The sequence below is a fragment of the Balaenoptera ricei genome, chromosome 19 (genome assembly GCF_028023285.1).
Source record: "Balaenoptera ricei isolate mBalRic1 chromosome 19, mBalRic1.hap2, whole genome shotgun sequence".
Taxonomy (NCBI): domain Eukaryota; kingdom Metazoa; phylum Chordata; class Mammalia; order Artiodactyla; family Balaenopteridae; genus Balaenoptera; species Balaenoptera ricei.
The window spans coordinates 7,877,146-7,901,441 of NC_082657.1; the positions used below are offsets into that span (position 1 = coordinate 7,877,146).

At 46.8% G+C, this 24,296-nt stretch overlaps 1 protein-coding gene and 1 non-coding gene across 2 annotated transcripts in view; both read right to left on the minus strand.

The window, feature by feature from the left end:
- SULT2B1 (sulfotransferase family 2B member 1) overlaps nucleotides 1-24,296 on the minus strand; it is a 32,118-nt gene that overhangs the window by 2,564 nt on the left and 5,258 nt on the right. The window contains exons 2-5 of the mRNA XM_059904549.1: nucleotides 11,253-11,392; nucleotides 5,227-5,435; nucleotides 2,825-2,951; nucleotides 2,512-2,606 (exon numbers count right to left, since the gene is read on the minus strand). Of these exons, the coding sequence (XP_059760532.1) occupies nucleotides 2,512-2,606; nucleotides 2,825-2,951; nucleotides 5,227-5,435; nucleotides 11,253-11,392 (571 nt within the window). The remainder of the gene's footprint in view (nucleotides 1-2,511; nucleotides 2,607-2,824; nucleotides 2,952-5,226; nucleotides 5,436-11,252; nucleotides 11,393-24,296) is intronic.
- Nucleotides 3,808-3,880, minus strand: TRNAV-CAC (transfer RNA valine (anticodon CAC)). The gene has a single exon. It is a non-coding gene; the product is annotated as a tRNA-Val (tRNA).

Below are 24,296 nucleotides of genomic sequence, written 5' to 3' on the forward strand. Positions count from 1 at the left end.
ACCTCCAAGCCGAAGGGTTGGGCTATGGCCTCTGAAGGTTTTTGACAGTTTGGGGTTTTGGAGGGTTCTGTGGGTGGGAGGGAAGGGGTGGGCCTGGGTCAGAGGTCACAGCAGGGGGCAGAGGTCAGTCCAGCATCTTATGGAGTGTCACCCTCTTTCAGGTTTGAAACAGGTGTCAACTGGTCTGTGCCCCAAACCTGCCCCCCCACCCCTCAGGTCCCCATCCCAGAACAGCCCCGTCATTCACCCAGAGCCAGACTCCTGGCCCGTCCTAACCTCCCCTTGCCCCTTCCCCCTCTTGCCCCTGTCAGTCATCAGCCCCGTCCCTCCTGCTTCAGCTCTCTGCCATACCCCCTCCTCTGTGTCCCCACAGTCCCTAGCACTGGCCAGGCCTTGTCCTCGCCCTCTGGAGCCTCGCCTCACCCTCCTCCCCGGCCTCCCTGCCTCCAGTCCCTCACACCCAGAGCTGACCCTGCTCCTCCCCTGCTCCCAGCCCTCCTGCGGCTTCCCAGGGCCCCAGTCCCCAGGCCTGGCTTTTAAGGACAGGCGTGGCGTGGTCTTTCCTCTCCTTCCCTGCGCTTTCCTCCCTGCAGGCCTTGGCACGGGGCTCTCAGGAATGCCCTGCACCACCCTTCTCCACCTGGCAAACTTACCCATCCAGATGCAGCTCAAGTATCACCTCTCTCATGACTGATGGCTCAAGTCACTGTGGATTAAGCACCTACTGTGTACCAATCTCTAGTCCAAGCCCCTCATGCGTATTTGTGCCAATCCTCCCAATAGCCTGGCAGAGAGGTGTCATTACCCCCATCAGTAAATGGAGGCCCAGAGAGGGGAAGACACTTTCCAGGGTCACACAGCCAAGGAGGAGCTCAGATTTGAGTCCCCAAAGCCCACAATCCTCTCTTCTATCTCCCTGGCTTCCCTGATATGCAGCGCCCGGCACAGTCAGCCTTCTGGTCAGTTCCACCGACCCCACGGCCCTGATTTTCCAGGTCATTCTTGGTTTCATAAGCCTCCATCCCTTTATCCTCTTGAACCACTGACGTGTCCCAGAAATTCTAACATGTTGGCAGTTCCTCACACTCAGGGGCAGCCCAGAAGCTCGGTCAGGCTGCGTGGCCCAGTTTTTGGTTCAGAGAACAAAGCTTGATGGAAAACAGAGGGGAGGGGTGATGCCGAAATCTTTTCTAGATCTTTCCATCAAAAGAGATTTACCAGGGTGGAAAAAAAAAACCAAACCCATGGGGTCTGCAGTGGAGAGCTATGTGCCTCAGGCAGTTTCTCAACTCTCTCGAGGTTATAAGCCCCCACTTTCCTCCTCTGTAAAATGGGGGCAATAATAATATTGGGGTGAACCATTTAAAAATTACCATATTTTGCAGCTTGAGAGGCGGAAACATTAGCTGTTATGGTTATTATTAATCAGATAGGCCCTTGCTCAGAACCTAATTACTCTTACTTTGGCACACTATACTAACACTTTGCTGTACCTTGTCAGACGGTTACAATATGCCAATGCCAGGTACTGTGGTCCTCACAACAACCCTCTGAGCCAGCATTTTCCACACATTTTTAAGGATGAGACGTCTGAGGCTCTGAGATTTTAAAGAGGATTTTAACGGCTTTTTGAACACCAAAATCCAGGCTCTTTCTGCTACGCAAAGTATCAACAAAAAGGAGGATACGAAAAATACATGAAATGCACACACGGGAAGAGAACGTGTCTGGGGCCGTTGGTGAAGGAACATGTATTGGGAACCACTTAGATTCCCAGCCTCTCAGAACAGATCTTTGTTAAGAACACAGAAGAGTTGGACACGTTCACTGGGGATTGGTCCATCTGGAAGCCCAGCGTCCTCCTTACAGCCGGGCAAAGTCGTAGTCATTCTGCATGGTCCCTTCTTCCAGGCAGCCCTTCCTGATTGCCCCAGCCAGAAGGCCTCTCTCTCCCAGGTGCCTGCCCCGGGAATGTTTGACGGGGTGCAGACAAGCTCCCTGTCTGCCTCCAAAGGCTGTTTCCTTCCACTGCTTCCCTCTGCCTTTCAGGTCACAACCATAGTGAAACCATCATCACTTCCCATGGGTCACAGTTTTGTATCGTCTCATTTAACCTATCACCTCCCCTGCTCAGAGGCCACCTGTAGCTCCCACCTACTCAGAGAAAAGCCAAAATCCTCACTGTGGGTCCCGTCCCCTCTGTGCCTTCATTTCCCACCCCACCCCCTCTCAGCTCTGGCCACTCCAGCCTCTTTGCTCTCCTTGGAACACATCAATCACACTCAGGGCCTTTGCACTGGCTGTTCCCTCTGCCCGAGACACTTTTCCCCAGATAGCTCCATGGCTCTCCCCTGACCACCGTTCTGAAAATCATGCCCACACACATTCCGGATCCTCCTTCCCCACTTGCCTTTTCTCCTTAGCTCTCTGCCATCTGGGAAGGGGAGCTGGAGGGCGTGAGGAAGGGAGGAGTGGGGGGGCGCTGGGTCGAGGTGCGGGAGGGGGAATCACCTGCTGCAGCTCCTCGTAGGTGATAAACAAGAAGTTCTCTTTGCCCTGCATCCGAATCCAGCCCTTAATGTGGTCGAACCAGGAGCCGAACTGCACTGAGGACAGAGAGGCAGGCAGGGTGAGGGATGGGCATCTGGGCCACCCCCCGCTGGGGCTCAGAGGGCCCCAACTAGCCCCACATGGCCCCAGGCTTTGGCCCCTTAGAGCTGGAGGCCTCCCTCCAAGCCCCCCATCCCTGCCTCTCCCCAGCTCCTTCTTATTCCTCCTCTGTCCACTAGGGGCTCCCCCCACCTCACTCTGCCCCAGTCCTCACCTTCGCCTTTGAGGAAGTTCTTCAGGAACTGGTCAGGCGTGCCAGGGTCCTTCAACTGCCTGGCGATCTTGGAGTAGTGATAGAGCGAGACCACCACGTCCCGGGGGTTCCGGCCCATGTAGATCACCTGTGTGTGGGTGTTGGGAAGAGGGGAGAAGATGTCAGACCCCGAGGTTTCGTGCCCTCGAGACTTCTCTCTTCTGATCCTGCAGCAGGACGGACTCAGGGTAGACTTCTCAAGGGACTTCCTAGCTAATGGGAGTTCAGATCAGTTCACCTCAATCCACAGGAGGGGAGAGCTCCCTCCAACCACATTCTAGGAAAAGAGAGGGACTGTTTCAAGGCCAGGTGGAGGGACAGTTTGGCTTCAGGAAATAAAGAGTGGAGGAGCAAGGCATGGGGTTCAGGGTAGGGAAGATCATGGTGAGGGGTGTTGACCAACAGAGAAGGACAGCCACCCTTCCTTCCTATTCCCGCAGCGGAGGCCCCAGCCTCCTCCTCAGCCTCCCAGCCTCCACACAGCCCCAGAGGGCCTTTCTGTACCCAGAGCTGACCGTGCCCTCCTTGGCTCTCCAGCGCCCCAGAGTGGAGTCCCAGACCCTGGGTCTGGCCTTCAAGGCCCTGATGACCTGGTTCCAATCTGTTTACCAGCTTGATATTCCACAACTAACCCCACTCCAGCCCCATCAGATACGTCCTTCCCCAGGACCAAGGTCAGCCACCCGGGTGGTCAGCCATGGCTATGTGGCCAACCTCCAACAAAAGCCCTGGATGCCGAGGCTCGGGTGAGCTTCCTTGGTGCTACTCCGTGTGTGTTGTCACATGTCATTGCTGGGGGACTGAGCACTGCCCATGCAACTCCACTGGGAGAGAGAGAACTTGAAGCTGGTGGCTGGTCTCACCTGGATGATCCCCCAGGCACCTCTTCCCTTCATCTTTTTTTTTTTTTTTTTTGACTCTCCACACGGCTTGTGGGATTTTAGTTCCCTGACCGGGGATTGAACCCGGGCCCTCAGCAGTGTGAGTGCCAAGTCCTAACCACTGGACCGCCAGGGAATTCCCACCTCTTCCTTTCATTGACCTTAATCTCTATCCTTTCTCTGTAATAAGCTGTAACCGTGAGTATAACAGCTTTGCTGAGTTCTGGAGTCCTTCTAGTGAATCACTGAGCCTGAAGGTGGACTTGGGGACCCCTAGATTGCAGTCTGATCTCTTCTCTGTCTATACTCACTTCCTTCCTTGGTGATCCCACCAGTCTCCTGGCTTTAATTTCTCTGTCTGTCTCTCTGTCTCTGTTTCTCTCTGTCTCTGTCTCTCTCCATATATATATATATACACATCTCAATAGGCTGCAAATAGATGTGTCCAGCCCACATCTCTCCTGTCAAATCCAGATTTGTCTATCTCACGGCCCACTGGCATCCTCCACCTGGGTGTCGATGGGTCACAGCAGAGCCATCTTCCCCCCAAACCTCTCCTCCCCAACCTCCCCATCTCAGTTCATGGCAGCCCCATCCTCCCAGCTGCTTAAACCAAACCCCCTGCAGTCACCCTTGACTCATCTGTTTCTCTCACACCCACATCCAACCTGCCAGCCACTCTTCCTGGTTCCACCTTCCAAATACACTCCAAACCCAGCCCTTTTTCTTCACCTCCCTGTGACCACCACCCTGTTTGCCTCCATTGTCACCTCCTCCCTGGCACCTGGCTTCTGCCCTCACCCTGATGGTCTGTTCCCTGACTTGCAGCCAGAGGGCGCCTGTGAAAACCTAAGTTGGATCCTGCTTCTCCTTGGCTCTGAGCCCTCCCCTGGCTCCTGTCTCACTCAGAGACAGGCAAACTCCCCACCAAAGTCCACACAGCCCTGCACATTTTGGTCCCTGTTACCTCTCTGACCTCATCTCTCTTCCTCTCCCCCTTGCTCACTTAGATGCAACCACACAGTCCTCCTTGCTGGACCTCAGGCATGCCACATCGACCCCAGGGCCTTTGCACCTGCTCGTGCCTCTGCCAGGAATGTTCTTCCCCCAGACCCCACCTTGGGCTTCCTTCCCTCACCTCCCAGGTCTTTACTCAAACCACGCCTTCTTACTGAGGCCTCCTTTGACCACCCTATTTATAATTGCACCCCCTACCCCTAACTCTAACCCCCACCTTCCCCTCCTTCTCAATGTGAACTGATCACCTTGGATGTATTCAATCTTTTCCTTATTTACTCCATCTATTCTTTGTCTGTCCCCTTTAGAATGTGGGCTCATAAGGTGGGTGTTCCTTGTGTGTGTATTTGCTGCTGTTCTAGATCAGGGCCGGGCACACAGTAGGTCCTCAATAAATATGTGCTGAGTTCATCAGTTAGTTATACTTTGCCCCACCAACACACACTCCCCTCCATCCTCCCACACCTTGGCCTTGGAGTTGAAGAAGGCCTTGGTGAAGAGCTGGATGGGGAGGTGGGAGCTCATGAGGCGAGGGCTGGGCTGGTCGGGGAGGCTGAAGGCACCCATGATGGCCTCACACCAGGGCGACCGCTTCCAAATGGGCACTGAGTGGATCCAGGAGGGGTCCCCGTCCTTTAGGATTAAGCTGAGGATCTCAATCATCCAGTTTGTGCCTGTTGGAAGAATTGGGCAAATTAATCAGAGGTGGGAAGGGGTGAAGGGGGGATACAATCAAATTCATAATGGCTGCATTTATTGCACAATTTGCTGCATATGTTTATTGCATGGATTCCTCACACAGCACAGAAGTTAGGATTGGTTATCTTTTTTTAAAATTGAAGTATAGTTGATTTACAATCTTGTGTTAGTTTCAGGTGTACAGCAAAGTGATTCAGATATTATATATATATATATATATATATATATATATATATATATACACATATATATATATCTCTTTTTCAGATTCTTTTCCATTGTAGGTTATTACAAGATATTACATATAGTTCCCTGTGCTATACAGTAGGTCCTTGTTGTTTATCTCTTTTATATATAGTAGTGTGTATCTGTTAATCCCAACCTCCTAATTTATCCCTCCCTCTTCCCACTCAGGGTTGGTTATCTTGATTTTCAAAGCAGGAAACTGAAGCTCAAAGAAACAAAGTTGCTAACTAAGGCGGCAAAGCTAGGAAGTGGCACGTGGCCAGGATTGGCTAGCTGTCCCCCCAACCCCATTTCGTTTCTCTACCGGGAATATAACAGGGCGACATTTTTCCAGCCTCCCCTGAAGCTACACGTGGGACCGTGTGACTGAGTTCTGGCCAAGGAAGTGCAGTGGCAGCCATGTGCAGCCATTTCCAAACTTGGCCCATAAACACGGGCCACGTGACACATCCTCCCCACCCCCACCTCCCCGCCCCCTGCTGGCTGAGTGCAGAGATGCCAGTGGAAACTGGGGCTCCTGGGGATGGCAGAGCCATAAGATGGAAGGAGCCAGGATGCTGGAGACAGCATGGATTTCCCCGCAACTTCCCTCCATCTATCCTGCACTAGGTGGAATTTACAGGAATGAGAAATAAATTTCTTTTTTTTTTTTGACGGCGCCACGCAGCTTGTGGGATCTTAGTTCCCCGACCAGGGATTGAGCCCGGGCTCTCGGCAGTGAAAGCATGGAGTCCTAACCACTGGACTGCCAGGGAATTCCCAAGAAATAAATTTCTATTGAAATTTCTTCTGAGATTCTCAAGCACTCCATTAATACACAGAGGAAGCTGGAACTGAATTCAGGTGGCCAGACTTAAAATCTCAGCTCTTTTCACTGCCCTTTCATGCTAGACTTAAAATCTTAGCTCTTTTCACTGCCCTTTCATGGGAGTAAGCCCTTGATTTCTTGAGGGAGCCACAAACATCACATAGTAGGAAGGGATCTCATCCATGACCCAGTTCACAGGTCTGGATTCCAGGAGATTACAGGTAGGTCAGATGAGAAATAATAGTAATGTGAACAATCACTTGGTGTTAGTATTATATTGTCCTGGGTTCTAACAACTACCCTGTGCCAGTTCCCAGTGTATTGCCTCTCAGCTCCAAATCCACTCTTGGTTGCCCTGTTTTGTGCCCTTGGAGCTGTGTAAACGGATCTCCTTTGCCACCTAGCGCAATGTGAAGCTTTGTCAGTAGAGGGCGCAGAGGAGCCCTGCAGAAGGATGGGGTTTCTCTTCCTGGTTCTCCTGGGCTTCTCCCAGCCAGCTCTTGTGATGGACAGCGGCCAGCAGTGCAGTAGACCCCAGTGACACTTACTCCCCCTCACCCCGCCCCTCGTCCCAAAGCAAATTTCCTCGGGTGCTCTCTGCTTCAGCCCTAGAGGGAGGGGCTTCTCCCCGTATTAGCTCTTCCTGTATTGTTCAGGGTTCTCTTTACCCCTTGGTGTTTTAACCCCCTGTTACCAGTTAATAATTCTTTTTTTGTGGGTATGTGGCAAAAGATACGTAACATGAAATTTACCAATTTAACCATTTTTAAGAGTACGGTTCTGAGGCATTAAGTACATTCACATTGTTGTGCAAACATCACTACCGTCTATCACCAAAGCTGTTTCAAGCAAAGCCTGCTGTTTGGGGAACAGATTTCCACAACTTCTGTGGAGGGAAATTTGGCTATATTCATCAAAATTGCAAACACACAGAGGCTCTGACCAAGCAATTCCGTATCTAGGAGTTTGTTCTACAGATAAACGCATACGTGTGCAAATGACACTTGCACAAGATGTGGCATTGTGTGTAAAGTTTATATTGTGTATAAGTGCAAAAGACTGGGGACTTCCCTGGTAGTGCAGTGGTTAAGAATCCGCCTGCCAATGCAGGGACGAGTTCGAGCCCTGGTCCGGGAAGATCCCACATGCCGCGGAGCAACTAAGCCCGCCACAACTACTGAAGCCCGTGTGCCTAGAGCCCCTGCTCTGCAACAAGAGAAGCCACCGCAATGAGAAGCACGTGCACCGCAGCGAAGAGTAGCCCCTGTTCGCGGCAACTAGAGAAAGCCCAGCCCGCGCGCAGCAAGGAAGACCCAACGCAGCCAAAAATAAATAAATTAATTTTAAAAAATAAATAAATGCAAAAGATTGGAAACCAGGAAAAGCTAATCAGTAAGGAACTAGTTAAACAAGAATTCTTGTACATCTAATGTTATGCAATACTATGGAACTGTAAGAAAAACCAAAAACCAGGAAGCTCTTTGTTTACAGTTCTAAGATGGGATGATATCAAAATACAAGGAAAAAGAAGGCACAACCATAAAACAAAACAAAACAAAAACATGAGGCAAAATGGCATGTATCACATGTTAACCTTTGTGTGAAAAAAGTAAAAAAAAATTATGTACATTTTTTCTTGTACATGCAAATTCTGGAAAGATACACAAAGACTACTGGTGACTGGGAGAAGAGAGATCTTACAGTGTAAACCTCTTTGTACCTCTTGAATTTTGAACTATGAATGCATTACTTTCTAAGAGAGAAATTAAGATATTTTAAACTTTAAAAAATAGCTAGAATAACTGGACAACCATATGCAAACAAAGAACCTTGATTTATACCTCATACCACATATAAAAATTATCTTAGATCATAGACTTTAGTGTAAAATCTAAAACTGTAAAGCTTCTAGAAGAAAACATAAAGGCCGTCTTTATGACTTTGGTTTAGGAAAAGATTTCATAGCTATGACATCAAAAGTCTGATCCATTAAAGAACAAATTGACAATTGGAGCTCATTAAAATTTAAACTTTTGCTCTTAGAAGACACTGAAAAGAAAATGAAAAGACAAGCCACAGACTCGGAGAAAATATTTGCAAAAGGCATATCTGATAAAGGATGTGTACTCAGATTATATAAAGAACTCTCAAAACTCAATATTTAGAAAACAAACAACCCAGTTAAAAAGAGCAAAAAAAAAAAAAAGGAACAGACACATTACCCAGAAAGATAATGATGGCTAGTAAGCCCCTGAAAAGATGCTCAACATCATTAGCCATTAGAGACATGCAAATTCGAACCACAATGAGATACTAGAACACATCTGTTAGAATGATTTTTTTTAAAAACTTGACAATATCAAGTGCTGACAAGGAAGCAGAGCATCTGGAACCCACCTATGTTGCTGGAGAGAATGCAAGATGGTAAAGCAGCTTGCTTGCCAAAAAGTGCAAGATGGTTTCCACTATGGAAACCAGTTTGGCAGTTTCTCATAAAGTTAAGCATACATAATTCCCATAAACTCAGCAATCCCACTTCTAAGTATTTACCCAAGATAAACGAAAACGTATTTCCATGCAGAGACTTGTACACAAAGCTTCATAGCAGCTGTATTCATACTCATCCCAAACTGGAAAAAAACCCAAGTGTCCTTCAACAGATGAACAGATAAACCCACCGTGGTCCATCCAGCTGATGGAATACTCCTCAGCAATAAAAAAAATACAACAACTTGGATGGATCTAAAATGCATTATGCTGAGTGAAAGAAGTCAGCCTCAAAAGCTACATAGGGTACGATTCCACGTATATGACATTTTGGAAAAGGCAAAACTATTGGGGCAGCAAACAGATCAATGGTTGCCCGGGGCTGGGTTGAGGAAGGAGCTGACCACAAAAGGGTGTGAAGGGTTTTTTTGTTTGTTTTAGGTGGGTGATGGAACTATTTTATATCTTTTTTTTGGCCGTGCCACATGGCTTGCAGGATCCTAGTTCCCCCACCAGGGATTGAACCCAGGCCTCCTGAAGTGGAAGTGCCAAGTCCTAACCACTGGACCACCAGGGAAGTCCCTGAACTGCTCTATATCTTGATTGTAGTGTATCTTGTACATGTCTCTCAAAACTCATAGAACTCCAAGAGAAATGAAAACACGTCCACGGACAGACTTGTATATCAATGTTCCTACAGGCATTATTCATAAGAGTCAAAGAGTGAAAACAACCCAACTGATTGTTTATCAACTGATAAATGAATAAGCAGAATATAGTATAACCATATCATGGAATATTATTCGGCCATAAAAAGGAATGAAGCACTGACAACAACTTGGATGAACCTCAAAAACATTACTCTAAGTGAAAGATACCAGACACAGAAGACCGTGTATTGTATCATTCCGTTTACCTGAAATGTCCAGAACGGGCAAATCCATACAGAGAGAAAGCAGATACCTAAGGCTTAGGGATGTGGATGTGGGGATTGGGAGGTGATGGCTAATGGGTACGGAGTTTCTTGTTAGGGGTGATGAAAATGTTCTAAAGTTGACTGTGGTGATGGTTGCACAACTTGGTGAATATACTACAGCCATAGATTTGTACACTTTCAAACGGGTGAATTGTATGGTATGTGAATTATTTTTTTATATGTTACCAAAAACCAAAAGAACCCTCATCGAACTCTATGCTGGAAAAGGTGAATATAATATTTTGAAATTTTTCAAAAATATTTTGAAAAAAATTAAGAAGGCAGCTCCAACATTTTAGAGAAGAACCCCCCCCCACCCCCTGCCACCAGGCCTCTCCTGTCACTCCCTCCACCGCAGTCCCACTGACCTTCTCTTGCTTCCTCAAACTCACCGAGCCACCTCCCACCTCAGGGCCTTTGCACATGCTGTTCCTCTGTCTAGGATATGCTTTCCCACTCAAACCGCTCTGCAGATTCCAACTCTCTGCATGAACATCTCCCCAGGAAGCCTGCCCTTATCCCGCAGACCTTCTTATTACCTACACTCGATGCTCTCTTCACCTTTCCTTGGGCGGGGGGTGGGGGTGGGGACCCACCCTAACCCTAATTAGATAGTAATATAGGCGACTGCATGTTTAAATGAAGCCTATTTTCTCCCAACAAATGTCTCCTTTGTTCAGAGCTGTGTCTCCGCACATGGTAGACAATCAGTAAGTAGCATTTCAGTAACCGAATGGAGAAAATTAAGATCTTTCTTTCCTTCCTTCCTTCCCTCCTTCCTTCCTTCCTGAAATGTTTATTGAATAAGTTCCAGGCACTGTTTTAGGTTCAAAGAACACAGCCGCGATCAAGACAAACCGGAATATCTGCACTCACTGAGCCATGTTCTAGTGAGGAAACCAGAGACTAAATCAACAAATGAATATATGATATAGTGGCCGGCAGCGAAGAAAAATATGAGGGGCGTTAAGGGATAGAGAGGGACAGGATGGGGACGCTATTTTAGCCAGGGAGGTCCGGGAAGGCCTCCCAAGGGGGGTGAGAGCCAGCCTGGTTGGAAGGGAGGGAGCGAGGCACACAGGGATCTGGGGGAAGGGTGCCCCCTGGCGGAGGGACCGGCCAGTGCAAAGGCCAAGCTCACCTCGGTTCTGAACGGACCAAGGCGTCCCCCGTCCGCCCCACCCCCTCCCGCTTTCCTCTTCCATTCTCCTCAGTGTACCCTTCTCATCACCCACAACACTCTCCGTAGCACCCCTGCCCCGGCCCAGCGGGTACCTGACTTGGGGTAGGTGATGATGAAGATGTCGTCGTCCTGCACTTCCGAGTTCTCTGCGATACTGATGCTCTCAGGTGAGTAGATGCCGACGGGGAAGAGGATGCCTTTATACCTGAAGTATTCGCCTGACAAATTCTGGCTGTAGGAGGGTGGGGGAGAGACACCGTAAGGATCGGGGAGGAGGCGAGGACAGAGGTCACCCCTGGGAGAGTGGGGGGCCAGGGGCCTGCTTTTTTTTTTTTGTTTTTTTTAGGTCGGCTGCAGGCGGAATCTTAGTTCTCCGACCAGGGATCGATCCCGTGTCCCCTGCAGTGGAAGCGCGGAGTCTTAACCACTGGACCGCCAGGGAATGCCCCTGATTCTTTTTCTTAAGGGGAATCCCCTCAAACCAGTATAAGCTTCAGGCCCCATGAAACACGGATTTGCCCATTCTTAGCCGTTCGTTACTCGGCGCTAATTTCCATTTGTGGTCCTTTCTGGTACACTTAGGACAATACATCGAACTGGGGGAAAAATTATGCGTGTAAGTGGGTTGTACTGTCTGTGGATTTCATTTCAGGATAGTGAAGAGTATTTATAGATATTGTGAGGATTTATAAAGAGGGCTAGGGTCCGACCACACAGGTAAAACTCAGAAACAAAATGTTGAGCGAAGGATGAAGGACACAAGAGAGTCTAGATGATATGATTCGAATTAGGGGAAGTTGAAACACAGGGACAAATAACCTATGATGTTAGAAGGCAGGATGATGGTTATCCCTGGGAAGTGGGGGCAGATGGGGGCGGAGCTGGTTACAAGGCGTGCCCTCTTTGCAAAATTCCTTGGGCAATTGACTGAAGCTCTGTTCACAGCACTTGTGTTTTACTTTAATAAAACTTGCAATGCACATATGGTCACCTTACCTTTGATAAACGAGGCAAGAATATACAATGGAGAAAAGACAGCCTCTTTAATAAGTTGTGCTGGGAAAACTGGACAGCTACATGTAAAAGAATGAAATTAGAACACTCCCTAACACCATACACAAAAATAAACTCTAAATGGATTAAAGACCTAAATGTAAGGCCAGACACTCTCAAACTCTTAGAGGAAAACATAGGCAGAACACTCTATGACATAAATCACAGCAAGATCCTTTTTGACCCACCTCCTAGAGAAATGGAAATAAAAACAAAAATAAACAAATGGGACCTAATGAAACTTAAAAGCTTTTGCACAACAAAGGAAACCATAAACAAGACGAAAAGACAGCCTTCAAAAAAAAAAAAAAAAAAGAAAAAGAAAAGACAGCCTTCAGAATGGGAGAAAATATTTGCAAATGAAGCAACTGACGAAGGATTAATCTCCAAAATTTACAAGCAGCTCATGCAGCTCAATATCAAAAAAACAAACACCACAATCCAAAAATGGGCAGAAGACCTAAATACACATTTCTCCAAAGAAGATTTACAGATTGCCAACAAACACATGAAAGAATGCTCAACATCATTAATCATTAGAGAAATGCAAATCAAAACTACAATGAGGTATCATCTTACACTGGTCAGAATGGCCATCATCAAAAAATCTACAAACAATAAATGCTGGAGAGGGTGTGGAGAAAAGGGAACCCTATTGCACTGTTGGTGGGAATGTAAATTGATACAGTCACTATGGAGAACAGTATGCAGGTTCCTTAAAAAACTAAAAATAGAACTACCATATGACCCAGCAATCCCACTACTGGGCATATACCCTGAGAAAACCGTAATTCAAAAAGAGTCATGTACCACAATGTTCATTGCAGCTCTATTTACAATAGCCAGGATATGGAAGCAACCTAAGTGTCCATCGACAGATGAATGGATAAAGAAGATGTGGCACATATATACAATGGAATATTACTCAGCCATAAAATGAAACGAAATTGAGTTATTTGTAGTGAGGTGGATGGACCTAGAGTCTGTCATACAGAATGAAGTAAGTCAGAAAGAGAAAAACAAATACCGTATGCTAACACATATATATGGAATCTAAAAAAAAAAATGGTCATGAAGAACCTAGGGGCAGGACGGGAATAAAGACACAGACCTACTAGAGAATGGACTTGAGGACACAGGGAGGGGGAAGGGTAAACTGTGACAAAGTGAGAGAGTGGCATGGGCATATATACACTACCAAATGTAAAACAGATAGCTAGTGGGAAGCACAGGGAGATTGGCTTGGTGCTTTGTGACCACCTAGAGGGGTGGGATAGGGAGGGTGGGAGGGAGGGAGACGCAAGAGGGAAGAGATATGGGGATATATGTATATGTATAGCTGATTCACTTTGTTATAAAGCAGAAACTAACACACCATTGTAAAGCAATTATACTCCAGTAAAGACGTTAAAAAAAAACAAACTTGCAATGAATGAATGAATGAATAAAACATTAAAGGGAAAAAAAATACGCTTCCCACTAAAACAACTGTTTTTAATGAAAAGGAGGTGAGGGAAACAAAAAATGGAGACGAGGTGCTGGGCCCAGTGAAGGTGAAACCCTAGCTGTCTTGCACAGGCCTTTTCTGTTAGTTTTTCCTCGTGCGCCCAGTTGACAGATGAGGAAACTGAGGCCCATTGAAGGTCTTGACTTGCCCAGGGATCTCCCAGTGTCTTTCCTGAATGCCTCCACCAGCTTCAGAGATTTGAGGGATGGGGAATTTCTCCAAGGCTTGGCACCAGGTTCAGGCTTGCAGGAGAAGGACAAAAGCTAGAGAATTGTTTCCTCTGCCTGGGGTCGAAGGAGGGCTCTGAGGAGCCCAGGTAAGGCTCAGCCCAGCCAGGGTTTCCAAAGGGCAGCGTCCCAAGGCGGGGCCGGGAGGAGGCTATGGAAGAAGCTGGCATGTGGGCTAGGGTCTATTGGAAAAGGCCCCCTTTGTTCCTGGCTGGGGGATGTTCCCGAGGGGACCAGGAAGGAAGGACTGGTCACCTCAGAGGGGTGGTGGCAGGGGCTTTGCAGGCCCTGCTTCTAAGCTTCTAAGCTTCTAACCGAAGTAGGACAGATGTGAGAAAGAGTGTGGTTCTGGAGCTGGACATTGCAGGCTCAGAGTCTGGCTTTGGCACTCTCTAGCCGAGCTGAGGCCTGGGGCTTAATCTCTCTAGGCCTCAGTTTCCTCAACTGTAAAATAGGGATAGGAGAAGTAGCATGGTGTCTTGGTTAACGGCATAAACCCTGGAGCCAGAATACATGAGTCTGAATCCTACCTCTCTCCAGTCATGCGGCTGTGGGCAAGTCACTCATCCTCTCTGTGCTTCAGTCCTTTCATCCATAAAATGGGGATAATAAGTAAGCATTACCTCCTAGGATGGTCGTGAGCATGTAAAAAGTGCTTAGAACTGGGCCTGACATAGGAATATGCACTATATAAATGTTTCTTAATTTTTTAAAAATAGAGATAGTGGGAGGGTTTAATGCACCCATAGAAATAAAAACGATTAAAATAGAGCCTGGCTTGTGGTTTGCATTCGATAAATCCAGGCTAAAATTATTGTTATTATTATACTTAGTAATAGAGGCAACACCGGGCATTGTGTGAGCCCAGAGGAGGGGCTCCTTGGCACCGCCTTTGGCACACAGTAGGCCCTCAGCTTATTGTAATTGCTTTACTGTTCAGTGATGTCATAGGTTGAGCGCAGGCAGCAGAATTAGTGATGTCACTAGTTGCCAGGCAGATTTAGGCCAGTGGGCGGAGCTGTGAGGCCATCAGTCACTAGGCAGATTAGCTGCTAAGTGCCTGGGTCTTGGCTCTGGTGGGTCACATTTGCTCCCTCTGTGCCCTGGGCAGCAGATCTCACCTCTTTGAGCCTCAGTTTCCTCTTCTGACACATGAAGATAACAGTAATCTCAACCTCAAGGTTTTAATCCTACCTAAAGATTAAAAGGGATAATATACATTAAGCCCCCCGGCTCCTAATAAATGCTCAGGACACTGAAGCTCCCTTTAGCGTACAGCGCTATTTTTGTCTTTGATCTCACCAACAGCTCCTTGAAGGAGAAATGTCCTCCCCAGCTTACCGGAGAGGAAAACGGAGTTGCCAACCAGGAAAAGATACTGTGCCCTTCAGGAGTCCCTGAAATAGTCACTGAATACATACATGAATAAATATGAGGGTGTCCCGCCATCCGCCTCAGCACTTACAATCTCCAAATTGGGGGTCCAAGCCCCACCCCAGGAGGCCAGGGTGGAATCCACAGTTCTGGCACATTGTTGGTGCTCAACCAGTATTTGACTGAATGAATGAACGTGTGAATGAATGAATGTGTGGTTGAATGAATGTGCGAATGAATGAATGAATGAATGTGTGGTTGAAGGAATGTGTGAATAAATGAATGTGTGATGAATGAACGTTTGAATGAATAAATGGGCAAATGAATGAAGTGGGTTACCAGGAAAAAAGTTAAGGAAAGTCAAAGAGCACTTGTTACCTCCTTTCACCTGCCTCCGTGGTTCTCAGCCCTGGGCATTTTAGAATCCCCTCTAGGGACTTTAGAAACTTCCAAAGCCTGGCCTCATTCCAGGTGGACAGTGTCCAGACCTTACCATGCGCCCTCTGGGCCCAGAACAACTAGTTACTCAGTAAATGACTGTGCATCAATGTTCAATAAATAATCGAAACATGACTGGGGGAGAGCTGGGATCTCCCTGCATGTTACGAGGCGACAGGTGAGAAAATGGAGGTTGAGGGAGGGGAAGCGATTTGGCCAAGGCCATGCAGCAAGTACCGAGCAGAGCTGAGATTTGAACCTCAGCCCCGTAGACAGTTCTGTTCCAGGCCCTCCTTCCCCACGTCCCCCCACTCCAGTCAAAGCCCCCCAATGCACCGAGCACTATTCCAGCCTCTGGCCTTGTATCAGCTGTTCCTCCTGCCAGGAGGCTGGAGAGGGGGGACCCCCACCCGGATTCCTGCTTGGCTGAATCTTACTGTGTGTCCCCAAACAGGTGCTGTGCGTCTTCTCTCCCCACCTTGTAAATTAAATCTGGCCCTGGGGTGACCTTTCCTCTCCCTGGGCTCCAAGCCCATTCTTTTCCCATGCCAGGTCCAGGGCCTGGCATGCAGCTATTGCTTGGTTGGAGCAGAGGAATGAAGATGATAATTGGGCTGGGGCAGAGACCAGCAGCAGGAGAACAGCGGACAGAGCTACAGCCCACGTGATGGGCAATGGGCCAAGGACGTACTTAGCCTCCTCGAAGGGGCCTGGCCTGCCCTGCCAGGGAGACCCCAGGACATGAAACTCTAAGAATGGCCCAACCTGGCGACCCTCCTTCCTCCCATCCCCCCGCCCCCCAGCCCACCAGGCCTTAGCTTTTCTTCTCTGCCCCCACTACCCCTGTCCAGCTCAGGTCTCCTCCTCGCCCCCCTGGACCCTCAACGAAGCCTCCTCCCCAGTCTCTTGGCCTTCAGTTTCTCCTTCCTGTTCATCCCCCACGTGGCCCAGAGCTCAAGGCCCTCCGTAGCCTGGTGGTGGTGGTGGGGGGTCTGTCTGGATTGCCAATGTATCAAAACACGGAGGGCCTCCATCAATATTTATGAAGAAATACAAATAACACTCACAGTGCCCTCTGGCCCGACACTCCTCACTACATTATGTGCCTTAGTTCGTTTATTTCCTCAACAACCCCAGGAGGCCACCCGCTATAGTATGTCTATCCCCGCGTTACAAATGAGGAAGTAGAAGCCCAGAGAGGCAAAGTCACTTGGCTAATATCACACAGCGGCAGAGGCAGAGCTGGGGTTTGAACCCAGGCAGTGTAGCCCCACAGTCTGCACCCCTAGTCACCCAGTGCCATGGGTTGTAGCGCCTCGCCAATCGTCATACAGTTGTCCTCAGGTGTGCTCATTCTGGGCAGTGGCTCTGGGGTCTTGGGGGTGGGGGGCGGTCAGGAAGACACAGGTTTGACCTCAGGCAGCTTACATGACCTCTCTAAGTCCCAGTGTCCACCTCCTTCCCCTTGGTCACAGGAATATTTAACTCCCAGGTGTATATTATAATGATTATCATTATATTGTATTATATTCTATATCGTATATCAATAGACCTCAATGAAATATCTTAAGATAAGCACAGATTTTAAAGCAGAGTTCTTCCTTCTCCTGGGAGTTCACCCAAGAGAAACAAAAACTCTTTTTCACACCAACATCTGTACTCGCATGTTTATAGCTGCCCTATTCATAATCGCCCAAAACTGGGAACAACGCAAACGTCCGTCAGCAGGTGAGTGGATAAACAGTGGTACATGTACACCACATGGTGCTACTCAGCAAGGACCAGAAGCAAACCTTTGATACTCACCTCCGCACAGATGGGTCCCAAAGGCATTGGGCGGAGTGAAGGAAGACAGACTCAGGAGATCACCATCTGTACAATTCCATTTAATGACTGTGGTGGTTGGAATGATGACCGCCCCCCCCCCCCGAAAGATGTCCATGTCTCAGTCTCCAGAAACTGCGAATATGATCCATTGCACCATAAAAGGGATTTTGCTGCTGTGATTATGTGCAGGATTTTGAGATGGGGAGAGAATTCAGTGGGCCCTAAATGTCATCACAAGGGTCCTTGTAAAAGGGAGACAAGAGGGTTAGAATCAGAGAGAGAAGATATAATAATGGAAGCAGAGGTCAGAGAGGAGAGAGATTGGAAGAGGCTACGCAGCTGGCTTTGAAGAGAAAGAGGAAGGGGCCACGGGCCAAAGGATGCAGGCCCTCTAGGAGCTGGAAAAGGCACAGAAGGGAACGGGAGGAGTGCCACCCTGATGACACTTTTGATTTTAGCCCAGCAACACTGATTTCAGACTTCTGACCTCCAGAAATGCATGAGCACAAATCTGTATTGCATTAAGCCACTCAGTTTGTGGTCATTTGCTGCAGCAGCAATAGGAAACTAATATGTCATTTTTGACAAAAGACAAAAGTATATGGAAGGGGAATAGATCAGTAGCTGTGGGGATGAGGGGTGGGAGGGGAGAGGGCAGCTAGGGATGGGGGAGGGTGTGACTACAAAGGGCTGATGGTGCAGTTTTGTATTCTGATTGTGGTGATGGTTACACAAATCTATACATGTGTTAGAATTCATAAAGCTATACACACCCCCCTACACAAAAATCAATTTTACTGATTGATTTTTTTTTAAAAAAAAAACCTCATTCGTATAAATGTCAATACTTAACACCCATTAACCACTATTATAACAAGACATCCCGTTGGCCGGCGTCCCTCTTGACTACCCAGGGTTGTGCAGAGAAGCAACACCTGCCTATAGTACAGGCCTGCCTTTGATTTGCTGTGTAACCCGAGGTCACTCTCAAAACCTCTCTGGTTTCATTTGATGAACGAGCAGTGATGGGCAGGCAGGGACCAGGGACCTCTTTTCCAGGGACCTCCTAGTCTGATGTTCAAAGAGAGCTCACCATTCCAGGAGCTTTAGGCCATCTTGCCTGAGATGGGGCAAATTCATTCATTCCGCCCACAGATATTTATTGAGCCCCTACTATGTGCCAGGCCCTGGGGGATAGGAAAGTGAGTGCAACTGACAAAAAACACAACAAAACAAAAAAACAACAAAACAAAACAAAAAACCCTATTGCAGTTTATGTTTGAATGAACAATAAAATTAACACAGAATGTTTAAAATGTAGTGTATCGGATGGTGATGGAAAAAATGAAGCTGGTGGGGGCAGGGAGCATCTGGGGTTGGTTGGGTTTGCAATTTGAGATCGATGGAATCAGGGGAGGGCCCTCCGAGGAGGTGACATTTGAGCAGACCTGAAGGAGGTGAGGGAAGAGCCGTGTGTTTGTGTGTGTATGTGTGCGTGTGTGTGTGTGTGTGCATGCGATCCAGCCGCACGAGGAGTTTTTCCGCAGCCCCGCTGTCCTGCTGACTCACAGCGGGTGCCTGTGGTCAACTCGCCTGCCTTTCTCCGGCGAGCATTGCCAAGGCTCCTCGAGCCTGAGCTGGGTTCAGTGCGCCTTATTCCCAGGGCACCTTGTGCAGTGGCAGCCGCCCTCCTTTGCCTGAGCTGCTCTCGCCTACAGGAGTGCCTTCCCTCACCTCCCGAAATTCCTCCGCCTGGAGCCCATCTGGGTAAGCGTCCCCATCTCCTCAAGCGTCCCCATCTCCTCTGGCCACCTCCGCCTCAGTGGAATGACTCACGCCTTGGCCAGAGCGCAGAGAACCGGGCTCTTTCACTCTCCTGCTCTCATCTGCTGCGGCCGAGGAGACTGATTAGAATAACCTCTTTGGAAGATCACTTGGCAACATTTTAAGTTATACAGGCCACCTCCACTCAAGCAGAGGACACCCGGTCCATGCGCATTTTTACCCCTCTCAGCATTCTATTCTTTTCTTTCATAGCCCTTTTAATACTTAGTAACTATTTTCTTTGTCTATTGACTTCTTGAAATCAATCTTCCCCACTAGTAGTGGAGCTACAAGGGAACAGGAATTCTGCTTCTCCCATGTCCCACCTCCAAGAACCAGCATCAGACAGGCAGGCAGCACTCCATTATATCTGTTGGATGCACAAATGAACGTGACCTCCAGAAATTTATGGGATGGGTGCCCTTGAGGAAGTGCCCGGTGATATATGTACCACCATGCTAATTGCAACATTGTAAGGGGGACCCGAACAACAGAGAACTGGTTAAATAAGTCAAGACTGGATGAATAAATCACTGCCTGCAAACCTTGGAATCCAGCCATTCAAAAGGAGGTGTTTATGTTTTGATAGGGATTGGGGTTACACATGTATTTCTCAAAATGGCACACTTAATAAGTTTGTGCAGTGCCCTGTATATAAACATCATCTATTTAAAAAAAAAAAAGCCCATAAACAAGTGTTGAAGTCTATTTCATAATATGCAGCCTGGAATGTTTAAGGTGAAATGCTCTGATGGTTGCAAATCACTCCTTTGAAATGCATCACCAATAAAGATTGCTGGATGGATAGAAAGATGTACAGATATATGATAAAACAAGTATAATAAAATTTTAGGAGTAGTGGGTATAGAGGGGGTGCGTGCTGAATAATTCCTCCAACGTTTTTCTGTGTCTTGGAATTTTCATTATGAAAATTCCAAAAGATTGGAGGGGTAAGGAGGTGGCATTTATTTGGGAAGATGTCTGAGATATTACAGAGAGTGAAAAGACAAGGGGCAGAGCCAGATATAAAGTAGTATCTTACTTATGTTTAAAAAATAAGTAAGTAAAAACAAGATACACACATAGAGAAAAATTTTCTGGCAGGCAAGCATTAGAAGTGATTACTCTGGGGATGGGTCTGGGGTGGTTGCGAGAACCAGAATTTTCCATTTTATGTCCTTCTGCACATCTTGAATTCTGAATTGTGAACACAGTGGCAGTGACTGCCATGTTCTCGCCCTCTGCCCCCGTGGCTGGTGGCACCAGAGAGGTTTCTCCGGGGACTTGGGAGTCACGGGTGGAAGATGGCAGAGCCGGGCCTGGCATCACATCACCAGGAGAGCCCACATGGGGCTGGGATGTGAGTTTGAAATGAACTTCTACCGTGTTAAGATCCAGGAGTGGGGGGATGTTTTTTACACCTGCTAGACTGCCTTAATACGGCACATGTGTACCTTTCCTTCTTTTTAGAAAATCTAATTAGGAAAATAACAGGAATTCCCTGGAGGTCCAGTGGTTAGGACTCAGTGCTTTCACTGCTGTGGCCCGGGGTTCAATCCCTGGTTGGGGAACTGAGATCCCACAAGCTGCACAGCAGGACCAAAAAAAAAGTTTAAAAAAAAAAGGGAAATAACAAATTATTGGATTGTATCTCTGTATCTATTGATCATCTGGGTTTATTAATAAGTTATATGTATTTATTATCATCTGGGCTTGTTAACAAGTTAATGGTCTCCCCCAGCACTGCCATGTCAGCCTCTGGGGATCCCCATACTACCAGCTTGGTGTGTAACTTAACCGCACTTATAGAAGTACATGCGAGCACAGAGTGGGCACTCAGCTTCCTTCTCTGCTCCTCCTCGCCCTGCTTTTTTTTTTAAAAAAGTATTATTTATTTATTTATTTATTTAGGCTGCTCCAGGTTAGTTGCGACATGCATGTGGGATCTAGTTCCCCGACCAGGGATGGAACCCGGGCCCCCTGCATTGGGAGCGGGGAGTCTTACCCACTGGACCACCAGGGAAGTCCCCGTCCTCCTTCTAAGCAATATTGATATCAGACCTTACTCTGCATCTTGCTTATTTTTTAGTTACTCTACTATGGCAGTCTTTTCAAATCTGCAGCTATCTCCTTGTTTTGATCTTATTTTATTTATTTTTTTAATTAATTTTTATTGGAGTATAGTTGATTTACAATCCTTGTTTTTAAAAATAGCTGCCAGAGCATTATTTACAATTGCCACGGTATGGAAGAAACCTAAGTGTCCATTAACACATGAATGGCTAAAGAAGATGTGATAAGGACTTCCGTGGTGGTCCAGCGGGTAAGACTCTGCACTCCCAATGCAGGGGGCTGGGGTTCGATCCCTGCTCTGGGAACTAGATCCCGCATGCGTGCCGCAACTAAGAAGTCCGCATGCTGCAACTAAAAGATCCCGCATGCCACAACTTAAAAAAAGAAAAGAAGATGTGAGATATATATATATATATATATATAATAGAATATTCGTCATAAAAAGGAAGGAAAGTTTTCCATTTGCAGCAACATGGATGGACTTGGAGGGCATTATGTTAAGTGAAATAAGTCAGACAGAGAAAGACAAATACTGCATGATATCTCTTATATGTGTAATCCCCAACACACAACAAACTAGTGAATAAAACAAAAAAGAAGCAGACTCACAGATATAGAGAACAAAGTAGTGGTTACCGTTGGGGGGAGGGAAGGGGGGAGGAGGAACATAAGGGTAGGGGATTTTTTTAAAAGGGTTATTATGGGATTATATGAAATCATGTTGTGAAACTTTTGAAAATTTTAAAGCACTATAGAATTTAAAGAATCTTTCATTCAATAAAAAAATTTTTTTTAATGGCTGCGAGATATCCCATTTCCATCTTGAACATTATTTTCCTGTTGAGGAAACGTCCTAATTTTTTTTTCGTGTTTTCAATTATTTTAATAACAGATGGAAATTATTATCACCTAAAGTTTTAGAATCATTATTTTTCTGCTTATGAAAAATTACATATAGAACATTTGGAAGATACAAAAAATAATAGAGAAGAAAATAAATATCACCTGCAATTCCCCCACATAGAAATGACCATGATATAGAGATAGGTGGATAGCCAGCTAGAACTTTGTCTCTCAAAGCCTCCTAATTTTAAGTGAATTTTGACAAATGCATAATACCTCCATGCAATCCGAACCCCTATCATAATATAAAAGAGTCGATCACCCCAGAATATTTCCTGGTGCTTCTTCCCAATTAGCTCCCACCTCCACCCTCAGGCTACCACTGTTCTGAGTTTTTCCATCATAAATTGACTTGGCTGGTCTTGGGCCTTCTAGAGCTGTCAACTTATAGAAAGTACTCTTTGGCTTCGTTTGCTTAGCATAATACTTTTGACATGCACCTGTGTTTGTGTGTGCATTATAGTTTGTTCCTTTTTATGGCTGAGTAGAAATCGACTGTATGAATAGATTACGGCGTGTTGACCCATTCTCCTGTTCATGGCTGTTTCCGGGTTCTGCTAATATGCATAAACCCACTGTGACCATACTTGTCTTCGTGTGGAAACTACATGATCATTTCTCTTGGGCAAATAAGTAGCATTGGAATTGCAGGGTCATAGGGTGGGATGTCATACTGTTTTGATTATAGTAACTTTATAGATTTTAAGTTCTGATAGGGTAAATTCTCCCTCCCCATTCTTTTTTTTTTTCTTCCCTGGCTATTCTTGCACATTTAAAATCTATACACACTTTTAAATGATTTTTTGGTTTATTACTTTGATGATGATGATGATGATGATGATAGAGGACAATCTAGCTAAAGAAATGAATCACTCTCTTCAAATTCTCAGGGTTCTTTGTACTGCATCCCTGGCTCTGTCCCTCAAAGCCCAGCAGATTCTTTGTGGGCCCGGTGGCCTGCACTGCCCCACCTCCCCTCGATTCCCACGCTAGCACAGCCAGTGTTGTTCCGTTCCCACTGTCAAGTTCAACTTGTTCCCTGCATACGCCATGCTCCACCACACCGCTGGAACTCTGCACGTGCTGTGCCTTTAGCCTGAAGGCTCTTCTCGACTTTTCTCTCTTCCCTTACCCTCTCTCTCTCTCCCTTCCAACATATATTTATTAAGCCCGTACTATGTACCTCTCCCCACCCTTGGGGCCTTTGCAGTCTAGAGCCATGCCATCCAATAGAACTTCCTCTGATGATGGAAACGTACCATTCTGTACCATGGCGGCCGCTGGTCTCGTACAGCTACTGAGCCCTTGAAATGTGGCCCATGCAACCCGGAGCGGGGCACAACTTTTAATTTTATTGAATTATTATTGATTTCAACTGAAACACTGACACTCAATTCAATTATTGGAATACCTTTTTATGCAGGTTTGGAAAAGCTCAGGCCTGAGAATCGACTTTTGTCAGCTGTAACGGTGATGAGAACTGAATGCAAATCAGATCTTTCTGATGTAAGGTTAGCACCTGATTTGAGAAAGTGCACAGTGTGTTCAGAGGCTTAGTATGAAAAGACTAAAATATCTTATTAATAATTTTTTTCTATCGATTATAGGTTGAAAGAATATTTCAGATATAATGGATTAAATAAAACATCTAATTAAAATTAATTTCAACTGTTTCTTTTACTTTTTGTTTAATGGGACTATGAAAATGTTTACTTAGGGGGCTCGGGTTATGTATCTATGGGGCAGTGTTAGTCTGGAGGGTGGACAGACCACAGACTCATTGATCCCATTTGGGGTGACCAGCTCCCACCCCCACCCCGTGAAGGTGACGGCCACAGAGGGGCAGCCCCTCCCTGTAGTTCCAGGCCCCTGTCTGATCCCTTTCTCTAGCATGGAGGTAAAGAGAGGGG